The 19744-nt window shown below is 46.2% G+C and overlaps 1 protein-coding gene across 2 annotated transcripts in view; it reads left to right on the top strand.

Annotated features, from left to right (window-relative positions):
- TMEM132E (transmembrane protein 132E) overlaps positions 1 to 19744 on the top strand; it is a 119383-nt gene that overhangs the window by 81027 nt on the left and 18612 nt on the right. Inside the window, exons 1-3 of one of the 2 annotated variants that reach the window (XM_083588099.1) lie at positions 256 to 426; positions 4913 to 5813; positions 9705 to 9845. In XM_083588099.1, the coding sequence (XP_083444225.1) occupies positions 420 to 426; positions 4913 to 5813; positions 9705 to 9845 (1049 nt within the window). In that variant the 5' untranslated portion in view covers positions 256 to 419. Of the gene's footprint in view, positions 1 to 255; positions 427 to 4912; positions 5814 to 9704; positions 9846 to 19744 lie in introns of those variants that run through there. The other variant, XM_083588098.1, reaches the window with a different exon arrangement.

The raw sequence follows: 19744 nt of genomic DNA, 5'->3' as shown, positions 1-19744 counted from the left end.
GATTGACGGCAGTTGTAGTCCGACAACCTCTGGACAGAACTAGGTTGGTGAAGACGGTGATAGGCAGTAAGAACTGCCTGAACATTCTCGTATGTAGAGGGAAAAGATGGTTGAAAATCTGCTTTGCAGCAGTGGCTGCCAATGTTTTGGGGCCTGTGGGCGCCACTTCCTCCAAAATGGCTGCCATGTGAGTGGAGCATAATGCAAAATGGCTGCCTGAGGTAGGGCGTAACACAAGATGGCTGCTTCTTCTAAAAGAGCATAAAAAGAGAGAGGCTCGCCAAGAAGTGTGGAAATGCCCCAGTTTATTGGGGAAAGACACCTGCACCAGCCACTGCTGTGCTTCCTCACAGGGAGAAACAGCTCTTTGCCTTTGTCCTCTGTTCAGAAAGTGGCAGAGTGTCCCATCCTCATCTCCAATGAAATGTAGGTGGTGAGGCAGCCTGGTGCAGTGGTTAGAGTGTCGGACTAGGAGCTGGGAGACCAGCGTTTCACACCTCACTTGGCCGAAGAAGCTCATTGGGTGACCTTGGGCCAGCTTAACCTACCTCACCGGGTTGTTGTGGGAATTAAATGAGGATAGGGGTTAGTGTACCAAGAAGGAAGACCCTCATGCATCCTGGATTTTTGAAGATATATTTATTGAGATTTTCGCAGGTACCATACAAGGTACTGATGTGCACTCTGCTGCCCGTGAGCGCTGCGTTGGCGACTGCTGATTTGAAAAGTTCACAGAGGGAGATCAAGACTAGCATTGCATTAAAAATGATTCATTTCTCTTGCTTTCCCCCAAAGAATGTAATTCATCTGTGTCCATCAACCATGGTTTGGGTGACACCCTAATTGTTGCGGCATCTATTGCAAGCCGATAGGTGGGATGTCTCGCCTGATCTCTGATTTCTGTATGATGTTGGCTTGCGTGGCGTAACAGGAGAATGAAAAGAAAAGAAAATGATTCATTCGTTTGTTTGCTTGTTTTGTTTTCGGGATTTATACCCCGTCCAATAAAATCCCCAGGATGGCTTACAAAATTTCAGGGCACAATAAAACAAATTGAAAACATACAAAAGAAGCAATAAAAAAGCAATAGCAGTAGCATAAAAAATACCCCCATACAATCCCAGCCAAGATAAAACAGAGCAAATTGAATTAAAAGGCCTGAGAAAATTAAGCATGTCTTTGCTTGGTGCCAAAACTGCCGAAGAGAGCCAGCAGGGGGCACTAATTTTTTTATTGGGGAGGGGCTGTCCATGCACAAATTTGGAATTTGGGGAGATTGACACAGGTTGCTTCTCTTGCCCTGCCTTCCCCCAGGTCACACTCCTCAGACAGAGAGAGACAGAAAGCAAAGATACAACCCGACAATAGTTTGCTTTTTCCATGGGGTCCACGTAAAAATTGGATCCTGCAGAATTAAAATGGGTCCTCTTGAATTTGCACAGTTTTACCATCATCAGATTAAAAGATGAGGATAATGATTCTGCTCTTCAACTGAAAGGTCTCCCAGGGCAATGCACAAACCATTTGTTCTTTGTATTTTACTAGCGGGGTGTGCTCAGAACTGCCCAGGACATTTTTGAAACCAGTAAACAGTACAGTTTTTAAACGGATAGTGTAACTTGTGAGCTGAGTGATATCTCTTTGAGGGGGAAACCGCAGGTGCCAGGAGTTTTGTGGGGAAGTCCTGTGCATTAAATTATGTGTGCTGAAAATGCTTTAAGTGTATTGTGCGGCTGTGCCCAAAGTGTGTCCATGACTATTAGCTTTGCTACCGAAGTAGAACCTTCATGTTCAGAAGCAGCCTATCTGAATAGCCGAGGGGGAAGGGAGCTGTCTTCTGAGCTGGCAGTGACTGGGCAGCAGGGCTGGATAGAGGAGGGCTTCATACTGTACACATATAGCCATCTCTGTGGATCTGAATCATAACAATAAAACTCGTGGGCGTCCAATGAAGCTGAATGTTGGAAGATTCAGGACAGACAAAAGAAAAAGTCTTTCTCCACTCAGTGCAGAGTTAACCTACAGAACTCCCTCCCACAGGAGGCAGTGATGGCCACCCCCTTGGGTGGCTTTAAAAGAGGCTTGGACAAATTCATGGAGTTTGAGAGGGCTGCTGATGGAAGCTGTGCTGTGCCTCCACAGTTGCTGGAAACCACAGGAGGGGAGAGCTCTCCTGTGTTCGAATCCTGCTTGTGGGCTCCCCATAAGGGGAATCTGGTTGGCCACTGTGAGAACAGGATGCTGGGCTGCATGGGCCATTGGCCGGACTCAGCAGACTCTTCTTATCTTCCTTTGTGAAATTTATTAACCAAAGAAGCATGTAGATTACCACCTGTGCATTATTTGGGGCACATTTCCCCCTTTGTTCTTGCAGAGGATGATCGGAAAGGACTCTTGTCCCAAACACGATTCCAGCCGTTAACATTAACGGGGTTGCTCATGTCTCTCTCCCAATGCCTTTTCTTTTCAATTGTATTTTATTAAGTCTCGACATTTTTGTCGACTTTCCACCCTGTTTCCCATGGAGTTGTTTCTTCACTCTATCATCTGTCTATTAAAGCACAACTGCAATATTATAATCTAATTACTTCTGTTGCTCATAGCTCAAATCCTGCTCGCGAGGTCATTGTACTATAATATTTTTTCAAGTGGTCCGAAAAAGGCACCCGTTCTTCCAAAAAACATTCATTGATACATCCTCTTAATTTTGCTGTTAATTTTGCCAGTTCTGCATTGGGGCTGGGTGTATCTCTCTCCTGATGGTTCTTTAATGTTGGGGTTCCTTGCTGCTGGGCTTGCGGTTCTCCATTCCTTCCCAAGTACCATAGCGACTGTTATTTGTTATGTCCTGAATTGCAGCTTATGGTATTTCAGTGGGACGGGTCAGGTCTTTCCTTGGACTGGCAGGCGTTCTGCCATTTGACCAGCACATCGGGACCTCTGCATTGCACCTCCGAGCAGCAGCAGCCGGGAGTGGGTGGGTCCCAGCTGCCCTCTGATCTCCTGAGCTGCGAGACAGAGTCAGAGTTATTAATAAGCAATCACCTTCATTAACCCACTTAATTGCATGCAGATTGTGTCCTTCAATCAGCAGCTCTTGGCAGAGCAGAGATGCCTCCACAAAGTATTTATGGTTCACAGCCAAAATGTCTGTCAGGGAGATGGGGATGGAAAGGGGGGAGGTGTTGCTTGTGTCAGAAAAGGGGGCGAGGAGGGGGTGGTGTCAGTGTGTCTTAACCCCAGGCGGAAGCATTTGGAAGGGACGCAATCCGTAGAAACGAGTCATAATATTTTGGTACCCGGTTCCAAAGGGTGCGAACCAGAGCTGGCAACAATACAAAAAGGGAGGATAAAAGAAATGTCTATGCACTCTTATTTCGTTGTTCTTTTTTCGTTGTCTTTAACTGCTTTCCTAGCATGGAGGGCACCTGTTTGGTCAGCTGGGTTGACATTTTGTGGAACTCCCCACCACCACAAAATCCTTTTCCTGATCAGTAAGAGTGCATCTCAGTTTCCATGCTAGTTTCACATGCATTCCATATTAAGCCCTGGTTGCAAAAAAGTATGCACCTCTGCACTTGCTTTCCCCTAAAACAGACAGGCAGTGTAATATAGCGGTTAGCGTTCTATGTTAGGAAGTGGGAGGCGTGGGTTCAAATCCGTACTCAGGCATAAGGCTCCTTGGGTGACCAGGGACCAATCACTGTCCCTCGGCCTTACCTACCTCACAGGGTTGTTGAGGGGATAAAATGGGGACAGGGAAAAAACTGTGTGAACCACCTTGAGCTCCTTGGAGGTGTTGAATATAAATGGACTAGATGGGCCATGGGCCTGATCCACCAGCCTCTTTTTAATGTTCTTATGAAAGAAAGGACTTTTGAAAAACTCTTGGCTTCCTCGAAAGTAAGGAACTGCCAAGGGGAATCCCTGCATTCTGCCTGAGAGGATTTCACAGAGATGTCCTCTCCCCTGTTTCAAATGTTCTTTCTGTTAACTGGTAGAGAATGCAGGAGTATTTTTTTTCATGTGTGTTGGACTTGTAAGAAAGTGAAGGTATTTGGGGAAATGATAGCTTTTCTCTCAGGGGTTTTAGGGACAGAAGTTCAAAAAAGAAAAAGAAAAAAGAGAGAAGATAATTAAGCTGTTTATGTATGTAGTGACAGCAGCTAGAATTCTCTATGCACAAAAATGGAAGAAAAAAGAAGTAGATCCTATCAAAGAAGAATGGATAAGTAAGGTGATGGACGATGTGGAATTGGCAGTTAGCAGCCAAAATAAGAGAAACTCATGACAATTGTTTTGTGGAAGAATGGAAGCCTTTTCACAATACTTAAAGAAATACTATAGTATGATGAACTCAGGATTTGAACAATGAACAACAGAAGAAATTAGAGATTATTGTATTATTGTTGCATAGCTGTCAACTTTTCCCTTTTCTTGTGAGCAATCCTATTTGGAATAAGGGAATTTCCCTTAAAAAAAGGAAACGTTGACAGCTATGTGTTGTGGTATAAGAAATAGAAGGGAGGAGAAATAAGAAACACAATGGAAAATGGGGTGAGAAGTCAGCAAAACAGATGAAAAAAATTATTATGTATTGGAACGTTTGAACATTTAATAAGGTATAACGGGGTGGGGGAGAGAACGCAGGAGTAATTTTTGAAAGCCTTGAATTATTGTGGCCCGTTCTTCTTATTGATACGTAATTATATTGCTTTATCTTTTTTGCAAACCGCTTTGAGGTTTTTCGTTTTTGCAACCAAGTGGGATATAGATTTCATGAAGTGGACAATCCTGTTTCTGGGAAAGCCGACGTTACTGCAGTGGCACCCCCTAGTGTCTGGGAGGTGCGTTGCAGGGTGACCGGCCTGACCTCCTTTGACTCCCTCTTTCTCTCTCTCCTTTTCTGCAGCTCACGCCAAGGTCCTCCCCACCAGCTCGGAGCCCCCAGAGACCTCCCAACCTCCCTCTGCTCCTGCCACTCTCCCGGTGAGCTACCGCCTGTCCAACACCCGACTGGCCTTCTTCCTGCGGGAGACGCGGCCTCCAGGCTGGAACGCCAGCCTGACACGCTCGGAGCCCTTTGTCGTCTTCCAGACCAAGGAGTTGCCCGTCTTGAACGTCTCCCTGGGGCCTTTTGGTGCCAGCCTGGCCTTGCCCAAAGAACTCCTCCAGCCTTCCAGCACCCTGGAGATCCCCGAGCGGCTGACGGTCAACTGGAAGGTGCGCGCCTTCATCGTCCGAACGCGGGTGCCGGCCACCCAGCCCACGGCGCAGGTTCTTTTCTACGTCGCCGGCAGGGACTGGGACGACTTCGGCGCCACCGAGCGGCTACCCTGCGTGAGGCTTCACGCTTTCCGCGAGGCCCGCGAGCTGCGCACCTCCTGCCGCCTGCGGGGGGTCCTGGCCTCCTGCCTGGCCCAGGCTGAGCTGCCCCAGGCCTGGTTCGGACCCTCGGCCGTGCCCCTGGGGCGGAGGAAAGCGCCGGAGGGGATGGACCTTTCCGGGGACACCCAGCAGGTGGAGCTGTACTACACCCTCCACGCACCCGACGGGGCGGGGGACTGTGGGGGAGAGGGGGCCGGGCGGAGGGGGAGCGGAGGGGCGCGGGCAGAGGGTCCCACGCAGCACCCGCTGCTCCGCATTGGCAGCCTGAGGCTGGTGCAGCCGCCCCCCGCCCCAGTCTTCCAGGAGCAGCGGCTAGACGACAACGTCTTCATTCAGCTGCCAGAGAAACCTCTCAAGCCTGGGGAGGTGCTGAGCATCGTCCTCTACCTGATGAACAACTCAACGGTCGAGCACTTCACCCTCAGGTAAGCAGCGCCTCGGGCAGAGGGTCAGACGGGATGGTTGCTGCAGCGTCCAAATCACGTGTGTCGCTCTCTAGGTGGGAGTGTTGCTTGGCTAGGACTCACTGGCAGTAATGCATGAGGGAAGGAGAGGGAAACGTCTTTACCCGCAGGAAGCTGGCTTTCAAGGAGGTCTCTGAAAGCAAGGTTCTAGTCCTCATGGTTCTGAATAAAGGACTGAATCAAGAATCATAGAATCGTAGAGTTGGAAGGCACCCCAAGGGTCATCTAGTCCAACCCCCTCCAATGCAGGAATCTCAACTAAAGCATCCATGACAGGTGGCCATCCAACTTCTGCTTTAAAACCTCTAAGGAAGGAGAGTCCACAAGCTCCCAAGGGAGACCGTTCCACTGTCAAACAGCTCTGACCGTCAGAAAGTTCTTCCTGATGTTTAGACCGAATCTCCTTTCTTGTCACTGGAAGCCTTTAGTTCGAGTCCTGTCCTCCAGAGCAGGAGAAAACAAGCTTGCTCCAACTTCCATGTGCCAGCCCTTTAGATATTCGAAGATGGCTCTCATATCTCCTCTCAGTCTTCTCTTTTCCAGGCTAAACATGCCCAGTTCCTTCAAGCGCTCCTCATAAGGCTTAGTTTCCAGACCCTTGATCATCTTGGTTTCCCTCCTCTGCACACATTCCAACTTGTCAATATCCATCTTAAATTGTGGTACCCAGAACTGGACACAGTATTCCAGGTGGGGTCTGACCAAGGCAGAATAGAGTGGCCCTATGACTTCCCTTGATCAGGACAGTATTTTTCTGCTGATGCAGTCTAGCAAGCCTCTTCATGCCAAGTCTATTGGCCCATCCAGCACAGCTTTGTCTACACTGATTGCCAGTGGCTTTCCTGGGCATTACACATGAATCTCTCTCAGCGCTGTCTTTGGAGAACCTAGGGGATCAAACCTGCGACCTTTTGCTTGCAAGTCAGATGTTCTGCCCCTGTTCTGTTGTCCTTCTCCCAAGATTAAAGCAAGATTGCAGTCCTCATGGGTCGGGGGGGAAAAAGACTGATTTAAATAGGAACATATTTGTACTGAATCTGGCCATTGGTCCACCTACCTCAATATTGTCAGCACTGAATGGCAGCAGATCGCCAGGGTTTCAGGAGCGAGTCTCTGCCAGAGCCTTGCCTGGAGATGACCTACCCTGGAGCTCTGGTCTGTCTCCACGCAAGGCAGCTTTCTAGCGTAGTTGCCTGGAGACTTGATTTTTTTCCTTATCACCCTTGAGCTGTGAGTGTAAAATCCACCTCTGTGTCTTGTTTGTATCTGGAGACCCAGCAACAACCCTTCTGGGTTCTCCTTTCAATGAGACCCTCTCAATATTCATGGATTTATGCCGGGTGGTGTTAGAAAGCAGCCACGTTCTACACACCCTGGAAATCTGTGTTCGGCGCCAGGAACAGCTGATTTCGGCGCCTTATGTCAATTAGGCAAAGTGGGGGACATTTGCATAATTTATTTCATTTTGCATCATCTCCTCGGATCAACTGTTCACATCACTTCTGGTTTTTTTTGCTCGTTGGCTCAGGGAGCTATCCAAGCTGGCAAACATTCATAGAATTGTAGAGTTGGAAAGGACACCTAGGGTCATCTAGACCAACCCCCCTGCAATGCAAGAATCAGAGATAAAGAATCCCTTACAGATGTTTTGAAAACCTCCCATGAATCACAGAATTGTAGAACTATGGAGCTGGAAGGTTCTTGACTTTTGTGAAACAGCATCATTCACTCAGCACATGACCTGCGCTAAAAAGCAACCCCGCATTGCAAATAAATGCAAATAGGTTGTATTATTTATTCATCATTGTTCTCATCGCAGAGTTGGATGTTTTCCCTGGGATCCAAATTCGAGCAGCAAGGTTTTCCAGCTCCCAGGGATCCAGAGCCCCTGTTGGGCCCTCTGCCTTTCTTTCCATCTATTCAGTCCGTATGTTATTTATTTATTCCTCCCACCCACCCTGAAGATGAAAGTTCGACTTGCCTCACGAATCAAAAACAAGACAATGTGAGCTTCTAGAATTGGCAGAAAGCTAGCATTGCAGCAGCATTTGGAACATGGAAGGGAAACCCTTGTCAGGTCAAGCACAACAATCCCTTGTGGACAACTCCTTGAGAGCCACATACTGCTGGTAGGCCGGGCCTGAGGCCAAAAGCGGGTGGCAAAATATATCATAGAATTGTAGAATTGGAAGGGACCCACTCAAGGGTCATTTAGTCCAACCCCCTGCTGAATCTCAGCTAAAGCATCCATGACAGATGGCCATCCAAGCTCTGCTTGGAAACTTCCCAAAGGAGACTGTTCATTTTCACATTTATTGTACAGTAGGCTACATTCCAGCCAGTGGTTGCTGGTGCTCTTTGGGGCTAGTGGGGAGAAGGCAGGTAGCCCAAACAGTACAGTGGTACCTCGGGTTAAGAACTTAATTTGTTCTGGAGGTCTGTTCTTAACCTGAAACTGTTCTTAACCTGAGGTACCACTTTAGCTAATGGGGCCTCCCGCTGCTGCTGTGCCGCCGCCACACAATTTCTGTTCTCATCCTGAGGTAAAGTTCTTAACCTGAGTTACTATTTCTGGGTTAGCGGAGTCTATAACCTGAAGCATCTGTAACCTGAAGCGTATGTAACCCGAGGTACCACTGTAATGGGAGCTGGAGCCATTAGGAAGCAGAGTCAACTCATTCTCACTCTGCCCCTATCCTCCCCACCCCGCAAGTTCTGCAAGGGAAAAAGATGAGAGACAGGTGACATGAAATCCATGTGAAGCATAATGAAACTATGGAAGTCACTGCCACAGGATGCAGTGTTGGTCTCCCAACTCAAATGACTTCAAAAGAGGATTGTACACAATATGGCTAACCTGCCTGCTCTGACCCCGATATAAAACAAACATGCCCCACTGCAATCAACTGAATGCAGCCAACCAAGCTGTGGGCCCCCTGATCTCTCGCAATGTCAGTAACGATAAATGAATATATATATATATATATATATATATATATATATATATATATAGCAATGGACCTGCCCAACTGATGCTGACACAAACCCCTGCGCTAACACTATGCAACAGGGCCAAAACAACAACATTCTTCCTCCCTCTCTTTCCCCCCATCCGCAAGATGTCTACGACAAAAGTGTCTCTCACTTTGAAAAATGTGAAATGTGAAAAATATGATAAAGACTGTGAATTGAAAGTGGAGATGATAGACACCCTTTCCCCTGTTTGTTTGTTTGTTTGTTTGGTTTGTAACACAAAAACTTTGATAAAAACTATTTAAAAAAGAAGAAGAATTGGACAGATTCATGGAAGATAAGGCAATCCATGGCTGCTATTTCTGGTCACCATTCTCTGCCTCCTTGTTTGGAGGCAGTAATGCTTCTGAATACCAGTTGCTTGTTTTCTGCTGCTCCAGAAGGTAGGACTCAAACGACGATTCAAATGGCGAGAAAGGAGATTAAAGATTAGGAAAAACTTTCTGAGGGTAAGAGCTGTTCGACTGTGAAATGGCTATTTCAGAAAGTAGTGGGCTCTCCTTCATTGGATATATTTTTTAAAAGAGAGGTTGGGTGGCCATCTGTCAGGGATTCTTTAGCTATGATTCCCGCACTGCCAAGGGGGTTGGGATAGAGGACCTCTGGGGATCCCTTCCGACGTCACCATTCTGATTCTAACCCACTGTTATGGCTGCCCCCCTCCGTAAAGGCTGAGCTTGCCATTTCAGTTCATTCGAACAAATTTGGGAAGGTTTAAGCGACTTGCCCGAGGGCGCATGAGGAGGAGGGGGTGGCAGCCGAACTTGAGGGTCCTTCAGAAACGGGTGTTGCTCTCCTCTGTCTCTTCCTGCTTGGCAGAGTGAAGGCCAAGAAAGGGGTGAATCTCCTCACGACCAGACCCAGGCACCCCAAGTGGCTTGTGAATTCGGAGTTCCAGACTGGCAGCAAACACTCCACCTCAACCGTCGACGTGGCCTGGATCGGCGGTGCTCAACCCAGGTAGGATGCGCTTCTGAGATTTTTGGCCAGCATTGCCCATGCGCTTTTAAATTTTTTAATGCAGCGGTTACTAGACACTATGGCTGTGTTTCACGTGATGTCCTCGTGAGGCTACCGTGTGCTTGTCAGGTAGACTGTCCCACTTACTGGCACCAAGATTGGTTAGCATTGGATACCAGCTGAAGACTTTCCTTTTCAGCAGATTTTTTTTTTTTGGGGGGGGGGGGTGCAGAGAGATGACTGGATTGCAGGGAACTGTCTTATTGCACAGTAGTATTGCATGTATTTGTTTGTTTGTTTTGCAGTCATTTTTAAATAAATTTTATTTTTCAGTTTTACATTTTTTACAAACATACAAATCCAATGATTTCCCAGTAAAAATATATATTTTGATTCCCCACCCCACCCCTTTTGCAGTTTCTTATATTTTTAATTCTTAACACTGCATTCCCCACCTTATTCCAATTATTAATTACTCCCTAATTTTTCTTTAACATTACATTTAGCTGCTTGTTTTAGGTCAATGTTGCTAATGAACTTATTATATGTGTACAAAAACTTTTCAGATATTCCATGAATTTCCCCTGTCCTTTAATAAAGTTTCTTTCTTCTTGGTTTCTTATTGTTCCAGTAAGTTTTGCCATTTCGGCATAGTGCATTAATTTAATCTGCCACTCCTTCTTGTTTGGGACAGGGTCTTCTTTCCATCTCTGAGCATGAATTATTCAGGCTGCAGTTGTAGCATACATAAACAGGTGTTTTTTGTCTTTAGGTAGCTCGGGTTCAATCCAAGCAAGGCGAAGAGCTTAAAAGACCTTTTTGCTCAGTGTCCATTTGGGGTTTCCCAGTGCAGAAAGAACTTTTAAGCTCTCTGCCTTGTTTCTAGGAGCATTGGGGAAACTTTTTCTCCTCTTTACCTTCTAGATGTGGGGCAGTTCTAAAGATTTGGGTGTACCTGACTTTCATGTATGCACAGAACTCATGTATCTGAACCCCCATGTAAGGTGCAGTCGTACTGTATAGTTGATTGCCCTGTATTCTTGTTGAATTGATTCAAACCTTTTCTTTTCCTGTTCCTAAGTGGTTTGTGCTTGTGTCCTTATTGTATTTAGCAAGATTTATATTCTGCTTAATTAAAAAGAAAAAGAAAAAACCTCTAAGCAGTTTACATAAAAGCATTCATTCAAAACTGCAGCAAAAGCACTTTCAGAACAGCAGACATAATGCAATCAAGTGACTATAGATAAAATCAGTGGTTTTAAAAACATGTATACCGAATGAAATGTTGAGAAGGGAAGTGGAGATTGATAAATTGGCAGGATTTATTTGGGACAGTTGAGGGAGTTGGGTATGTTTAGTCTGGAAAAGAGGAGACTGAGAGGAGATAGGAGAGCCATCTTCTAGTATCTAAAGGGCTGCCACATGGAAGTTGGAGCAAGCTTGTTTTCACCTGCTCTGGAGGACAGGACTCAAACCAATGCATCAAATAACAGGAAAGGAGATTCTGTCTAAACATCAGGAAGAACTTTCTGACAGTCAGAGCTGTTTGACAGTGGAACGGTCTCCCTCTGGAGGTTGTGGACTCTCCTTCCTTGGAGGTTTTTAAGCGGAGGTTGGATGGGCGTCTGTCATGGATGCTTTGGTTGAGATTCCTGAATTTCAGGGGGTTGGACCAGATGACCCTCAGGGTCCCTTTTAGCTCTTTTTCTCTATGATTCTGTGAGCTACAGTTTTGCAACGTTTTAAATAAACTTGTCGTATCCAGCAGTAATTAAAAAGTGGCTTAAGATACAGGCATAATGGTTTAGTGTGGATGAACTCCTGTGAACTGGTCTGTATGCTAGTGATTAATGTTAATGAGATTTTCTTAGAACGGATTCATTCTGTCTTTGTTCTTTTAATCTCTGATTGTTTACAGCTGCGCCTCTTTGGAGTCTTGCAGACTGGTGGTAGTTGTTTTTAAAATTACATTTCTGAAGAGGCTTGCCTGAACCTAGAAAGAAGTATGTTAGCTAGCGTTTATTCGCAGACCTTGTATCTTGCCCTTTATCTTGGCGGGGGGGGGGGGGGGCTGGGAGCCCGTTTTCACTCCCCAAGAAATGCTTTCAGCCCCATCATTGTCAACCGCTCCATGGGTTGGCATCTGTCAGTCTCAGGAGACAATGGAGGAGTGTGCCTTTGGGGGTGAAGTCAAACCGCTGGGCGGTTGCTGCGCCTGCCGTGTCTGTAGAGACCGACATGGGAGAGACATGTTTTGTTGCAGCTGGGGCAGACGAAAGTGTCTGCTTGTGCTGCTGCAGATGCACCACAGCGTTCCTTCTCTCTGCGCTCCTCCTCTGGCCACTTCTGTGGATACACGACCTGACTGCCTGTCTCCAGGCGCTGCGGTCGTCTGCAAGGGATTCCCACATGGCGTGGATTGACGTTTGCCAGCCTTCATGCCATGTTTGCAGACATCTTTGTAACGCCGACTTGGTCTGCCAGCAGTCCTGGTGCCTGAAGCCAGTTCCCCCATACAGCACGTCCTCCGACCTGGTGGAATGCTCTTGTCCCATGAGACTAGGGCCCTTCAGGATTTAACCTCCTTCCATCGGGCCTGTAAAACAGAGCTATTCTGCCTGGCCTTTAATTTGAATTCACCCTGATCTTTTATTTCCCTTCTCTTCCCTTCCCCTCCCCATTTTTATGAAGATCACCTGCTCTGAGACCTCTTGGGCCTCCTCGCTGGCCCAAGTAGGACCAATTCAGCCAGCTAGCCCTGGGGATTAACTGATTGATTGTTTTATTTTTGAACTTTATTGTTATTCATGTTTTTATACCGTATTTTATGCTGCTTTTATAATTTAAGTGTTTCAAAGTGTTTTAAACTTGTTGTTAGCCACCCTGAGCCTGGTTTTTGAACTGGGAAGGGTGGGGTATAAATCAAAATTTATTATTATTATTTATTATTCTTTGGGGATCCTGCCCTCTTCCAATCTGTGAACATGGCTGAGCCAGCCTAGAATGGAGGTTATGGGCAACTTTGGATTTACCACTGTGGTGTTTGTACAGAGCCCCCGGTCGTTTCACATACTATTGACCTGTACACCACTACTTTATTCTTCCGCTGCCACCAATTTTGTTGGGAAAAACCCAGGATTCCCTGGTGAAGTATTGAGTCTCAGTCAGGTAGAGTTAACAATGAAGATTAAAGTTTATTTTAAACATGAACAAGTTTTAAAATATATTTGAAACACTGTCACTCTGTTCCCTCTCAGTCTTATCCCTGTCTCTAGCTCACTCTGACTCCTCTATCTCTCCCCCCCCCCCAAAAAAAGAACCAACCGAACTGTCAAAACCTCTGGGGTGAGCCTCAAAATCAGGTAGGCTCCGCCCTGGGCTTTCTTATTGGTCCACCTATTCACCCTTTCTCTCCCCCGGTACAAATGTATCCCCAAAGAATGGGCAAACGCCACAACCGCCTTACACATGTAGAAAGTACAGCGGTACCTCAGGTTACATATGCTTCAGGTTACATATGCTTCAGGTTACAGACTCCACTAACCCAGAAATAGTGCTTCAGGTTAAGAACTTTGCTTCAAGATGAGAACAGAAATCGTGCTCTGGCGGCGCGGCAGCAGTGGGAGGCCCCATTAGCTAAAGTGGTGCTTCAGCTTAAGAACAGTTTCAGGTTAAGAACGGACCTCCGGAACGAATTAAGTACTTAACCCGAGGTAAGACTGTACCAGGTCCTTTCCCCAGGATCTTCGGTGAGAGCTAGGAGGCACCCCTGCCTGAAACTTTTGGAGAGCCATTCTCAGCCACTGTTGAGTATTCTGAGCTAGATGAACCAGTATTCTGACTCAGTAGAAGGTATCTTCCTGTTTTCATCAAGTGCATTCATAGCTCAGTGGGAGAGCACCAGCTTTTTCTTGCAGGAAGTCCTGGGTTCAATCACTGTATCTGCAGGTAGAGCTGGGGGGGGTGGAATAATAATAATAATATATTATTTGTACCCCGCCCATCTGGCTGGGTTTCTCCAGCCACTCTGGGCAGCTTCCAACAAAGATTAAAAATACATTAAAATGTCACACATTAAAAACTTCCCTGAATAGGGCTACCTTCAGATGTCTTCTAAATGTCAGGTAGTTGTTTATCTCTTTGACATCTGATGGGAGGGCGTTCCACAGGGTGAGCGCCACTACCGAGAAGGCCCTCTGCCTGGTTTCCTGTAGCTTTGCTTCTCGCAATGAGGGAACTGCCAGAAGGCCCTCAGCGCTGGACCTCAGTGTCTGGGCAGAATGATGGGGGTGGAGACGCTCCTTCAGGTATACTGGGAAAGAGCCCTGTTTGAAATCAGACTCAGTTAGTGGAGACAATATTGAGCTAGAGAGTTGCACAAGGCAGCTTCTTTTCATAGAACTGTAGAGTTGGAAGGGACCAGAAGAGTCATCAAGTCCACCTCCCTGCAAATGCAGAAATCTTTCCACCCAGTGTGGAGCTTAAACCCACAACCCTGCGATTAAGGGCCTCGTGCTCTACCGACTGAGCTATCCCAGAGCATTTTATTCCAAAGTAATTCTTTATTCAGAACCATAAGGTCTATAATCCTAAAAAGAAAAGGAGGTTCATAGCTCAGTGGCAGAGCAAGATCTCTGTTCAGTCTCCAGATAGGACAGGGAACGTTCCCCATACAAAACCCTGGAGAACGGCTGCTGCCAGTCAGTGCAGGCAGTGCTGGGCTAAAGGGACCAAGGGTCTTGGACAGCTTCTGCTGTTAGGAGAGAAGGGTTGTTGGTCAATGGTAGGAATTTTGCTTTGCGAAGGTCCCAAGTCCAGTCTCCAGGTAGGACAGAGAATACCCCTTGCCTAAAACCCTGGAGAGATGCTGCCAGTCAGTGTTGGCAAGCCTGAACTAGAGGTAGCAAAGGTCTGCCTTGGCGTAAGGCAATTTCCTATGGGGGCCAGGAGTAACTTTTTGGGAGGAGGCAGAGAGGCCTAGGAAGAGGTAAGGAAGTTAGGAGCAGAGGGGGGCTGGAGCAAGATTGATGGACACCTGAGGAGGACCAGTCTAGTCGAGCATCCTGTTCTCAAAGGGGCTGAACAGTAGCAGTAAGCAGAATTCAAGCACAAGAGCCGTTTCCCCTCCTGCGGTTTTTGGCAACTGATCTCCACCGACCTGAATGGTAACTGGCGACCCGAACTCACCCTTTGTAAGGTCTTTTTGGCTGCAGGGCTCTCGTCGATTATTCATCCAGCACCTAAAACCACTCACTACTGTACAAAGTAGGTGAGGCAGACAAAGGACTCTGCCTGCAGGCTTACAATCCAAGAGGAAACATGAAAGAAAGCTAGAGACGAGAATGTACAGAAATCAAAAGACTTTCCTGAGCAGGGAGGAAAGGTGTTTTACCTGCTCGGCAAACCAATCGCTTTGGGCATTAGAAGGCCTCGCCTGGGTGGGTGGGGGTCTTGGTCTGTAAAGGCAGGGCATAGAAAACCCTTCTTCATGCGATTCTGCAGAATTAAACCGTGGAACTCGCTCCCACATGATTATGGTGAGAGCCGCTCATTTGGATGAGGCAAATTCATGGAGGACAAGGAGGGTACCAGCAGCTTCTAGCCACGATGGATGTGTTCTGCCTCCACTGCCAGATGCAATGTGGCAGATTAAGGATAAATGAAAGTATTTCTGTGCACAGCGCATAATTAAACCATGGAACTCCCTCCCACAAGATGGCCACCAACAAGAACGCACTCCCCTCCTGTGGTTTCCAGCAACTGGAATTCAGAAGCATTGCTGCCTCTGACCAGGGAGGCAAATAATAGCCATCAGGGATGGTAGCCATCGATATCCCTTTCCTCCACGAATTTGCTTAATCCTCTTTAAAGACATCCAAGTTGGTGACTTACTTATTTGTTTATTTACTAAGCATTAGGTTGGCATGTACACGGTTTTTGTGCGTCAATTCTATCGGCAAAATTAACTCAAACGTAAACTCTCAAGTTGCTTAACTCTTGCCCGAAACTCAAGGAAGAAGGGGAAAGTAAGAAAAACATCCCAAAAGGGGGAAAGAAGAAAAAAGAAATATTAATTAATTTGTTCAAGCTCCCCCTTCCCTGTTCCTATTATTTGGTTGGTAGAAAAGGTGAAATCACATCAAAATTAAGGTTGGGATTTACCAGCCAGGCAAAACAGATGATTAAATGGTTTGGTAGATTTGGTCTCTTGACATTTGTGCCTTTCTGTGAAGTTGTTTGAATGCTATTTGATTGGAGATCATTTAAAAGATAGCTACAACAGCGCTTTGGAATTGTGATTAGAAGAAGAAGAAGAAGAAGAAGAAGAAGAAGAAGAAGAAGAAGAAGAAGAAGAAGAAGAAGAAGAAGAATAATGTCCTTCATAATGCCTGAGTGTTGGCACTGCTGCCCAGGTCTGATAGCAGCCCTGCTTCAGTTCTTGCCTCCGACATGTGGCCTCCGACAAGCCTCTTTCACTCAGCCTTAGCTCCTTACACTGTCTGCAAAATGGGGAAAATAATCATAATACCCGCCTCCCTCAGATGATGGCTGTAGGGATTGCAAGAAGGCATTGTATCAAAAGCTCTGGAGGGCTGCATGAGATTCATCCCATTATTCTGTTTGATTATTTATCGATACGTAACTGAATGTTCTATGGATGGCCTCTCTGTTTTCACTGATGTATTTCTTTGTGTTTTGGGTTCCAAATGTTGTGTACACATTTTCCTTTCCCCTTTTAAAATTATCTTACTGTGTTTTATGTAAACCGCTTAGCAGTTTTGCATATTAAGTGTATAAATATTATTGATGAAGATGATGATGATATTAATACAGCGCTTTTCGATATTATTTTGGGCTTCTCCTACTTCTCTTATTTATTTGTTACATTTCGATCCTGCATTTCTGTCCCGGTATAACTCAAGGAAGGAGGAATCTGAATAGTTCCCAAGTGGTCTCCCATGCACAAACTGAGCAGACTCAGCTACGGATGGATTAAATTTCAGCTTCTCATTTTTCCAGAGTCCAGTACGCTTTTTTCCTTTTTTAAGTCCTCATGAAAACTCTCCAGCATTTTAGTGCAAATTTCTCCTGATACACTCATCCTTGCATGCAATTTCGCCTCATATGCATTTTGCAAAGCATCTTTGCACATTTATTTTCACTAACATGGGCATTTACATGCACACTTGATTTCAGAATGTTCTCATTCACATTCCTTGATTGGAGCATAGTGCTGCAAAATTAGGAGAGGCATGTAGTAGTAGTAGTAGTAGTAATAATAATAATAATAATAATAATAATAATAATAATAATAATAATAATTTATTGTTTATATCCCATCCATCTGCCTGGGCCTCCCCAGCCACTCTGGATGGCTCCCAACAGAATTAAAAGCACAATAATCATCAAACATTAAAAACTTCCCTAAACAGGACTGCCTTCAGATGTTTTCTAAAAGTCAGATAGTTGTTTATTTCCTTGACATCTGATGGGAGGGCGTTCCACAGGGCGGGTGCCACTGCCGAGAAGGCCCTCTGCCTGGTTCCCTGTAACCTCACTTCTCGCAGTGAGGGAACCACCAGAAGGACCTCGGAGCTGGACCTCAGTGTCCGGGCAGAACAATGGGGGTGGCGATGCTCCTTCAGGTATACTGGGCCGAGGCCGTTTAGGGCTTTAAAGGTCAGCACCAACACTTTGAATTGTGCTCGGAAACATACTGGGAAGGGTACATCTGAAGGGTGTTTCTGTGTTTCAGTTTGCATATTGTTACGGAAACTGCAGATGAGGCTGGTTCGCCTATACGTGTGAACTGAATCCAGTTTCTCCCCTACCTGACTCACTCTGAGCTGCTTTCCTTCAGCAAAGTGGCTGCATCATACATCTTTGGACCATGCCCTGCACTCACATTTGCAGTCAGATGGGTTCTTCCTCATTCTTCATCTCACCCTTTGCACACCTATCCCTTTATCTTTGTTTGATTGCTGCATTCAACTTCTGCTCAGCTTTCTGAAGCCCCTCACAAATCCACCCTTCCTCCTTTCATCCTGTTCCACCTTGATTTTGGCTCCCTTCCTCGAGATCTTCCGACGACGCCACAGCCTGGCAGAGCCTCTGATCGGCCAGATGTTCTGGCTGCAACTGATAACTCTTGTCCCCCATCCTGAGCCGATTGCTCACCCCCAGCAGGGAATATGGTTATCTCCACCAGACAGACTTCTTTTTCATCCGGAAGCCCAGAGATCTCTCTTCCTTGAGGCTTGTGGCTTCGGAGGTGGCACCGAAACACACCCCTGCCAGAGTCTCCAGATTTGGGAATGCACCTGAGTTCAGGGAAATGATTAAGGAGGTGGGGGTGAAGCAAGGGGAAGATAAAGATCTTTCTACCCAACTCCCTCCTATCCCCATCCTCTGGTAGGGCTCTTTATGCCTGTAACACCTGCGTAACAGATGCTCAAGGGGAGAGGGTTTGCCTCGTTTGCATTCCTGCTCACCATGCAATTATTAAATGCAAAGGAATCTTTCCAGGAGAACAAGTTGGCAACCCAACCTTACAGGCCACACGCTTGGCCCACTGGCTCTTTTTTCCAGCATCCATGTACAGAGAACTGGACACGGAGTCATTGTGTGATGAGCTCCCTCCTGGCCTTGATGCCTTGACCTGTAAAATGGGTGTAATAGAAATATTTATTTATGTTTAAAAAAATTGGTGTGCTGTAATATAAAAAATCAATCAAAGCAAGTTGCAACAAACATAAAACCATAAAAAGTTAAAAACTGATGTCAATTAATGACTGTGGAAGGATGTATTCTTAATTGTTTTCATAGTCCTGGCAGAATAGAAGAGTTTTCAGCAGGTGTTTAAAAGTTGACACAGAAAGTACTCCTCCTCCTCCTCTTCTTCTTCTTCTTCTTCTTCTTCTTCTTCTTCTTCTTTTTCTTCCATCACTCGTAGCCAAGTAAGATTGTCTTCCGTAAGTGACTGTGGAGGCCAATTCTGGACCCACATGTCCTTCCACAGTGGGACATAGGTTTCTGGACAGGAGTTGATCACAGTGAGGGTTTGCCAAGCATGCCTTCCTCTTCGGACATTTCTCCCTTTCATCCTGAGTTTGAGCGTCTTCAAAGCCCATGGCACCTTTGGTAAAAGCTGTTCTCCAATTGGAGCACTTGCAGGCCGGTGTTTCCCAGGTGTTGGTGTTTATACTACATTTTTAAAGATTTGCCTTGAGAGAGTCTTTAAACCTCTTGTTGACCACCAGCATTACGCTTTCCATTTTTAAGTTTGGAATAGAGTAGATGATAATCAGGCATCTGAACAACATGACCAGTCCAACAAAGTTGATGTTGAAGAGACATTGCTTCAACACTGGTGATCTTTGCTTCTTCCTGTACACTGGCATTCGTTCGCCTGACTTCCCAGGTGATACAGGAAGTACTAAAGGATCCATGACAGATGGCCATCTAGCTTCTGCTTAAATACCTCCAGTGAAGGAAAGTCCACCACCTCCCGAGGAAGTCTATTCCACTGTTGAACATTGTTGACTGTCAGAAAGTTCTTCTTAGAAGATGGTGGATTCTCCTTCATTGGAGGTACTTAAGCAGAGGTTGGATGTTCCTCTGCCAAGCATTCTCTAGCTGCGATTCCTGCATTGCAGGGGTTTGTACTCTTGGATTCCCTTCTAACTCTACATTTCTATGATTCTACCCTGGCAGTGTGGGCCAGGATACAGTGAGTCAGATCTGTGTAGCTCCTTCGACCTCCCAGTTCCTCTCCTCTCCTCAAGGTAAAGCCCACCTATGCAGGGGGCAAGGAGGTCCCTGCCGTGCGGTGAGGAGGGGCTTCGAATTGAACACCCACAAGACCCGGCTCTGCCATTAAGGGAAGGTTGAAAAATGCA

This window comes from Podarcis filfolensis (assembly GCF_964270895.1).
Source record: "Podarcis filfolensis genome assembly, chromosome: 15".
Lineage (NCBI taxonomy): Eukaryota > Metazoa > Chordata > Lepidosauria > Squamata > Lacertidae > Podarcis > Podarcis filfolensis.
The sequence above is the reverse complement of the archived record's forward strand: the minus strand, read 5'-3'. Positions and strand labels throughout refer to the sequence as shown.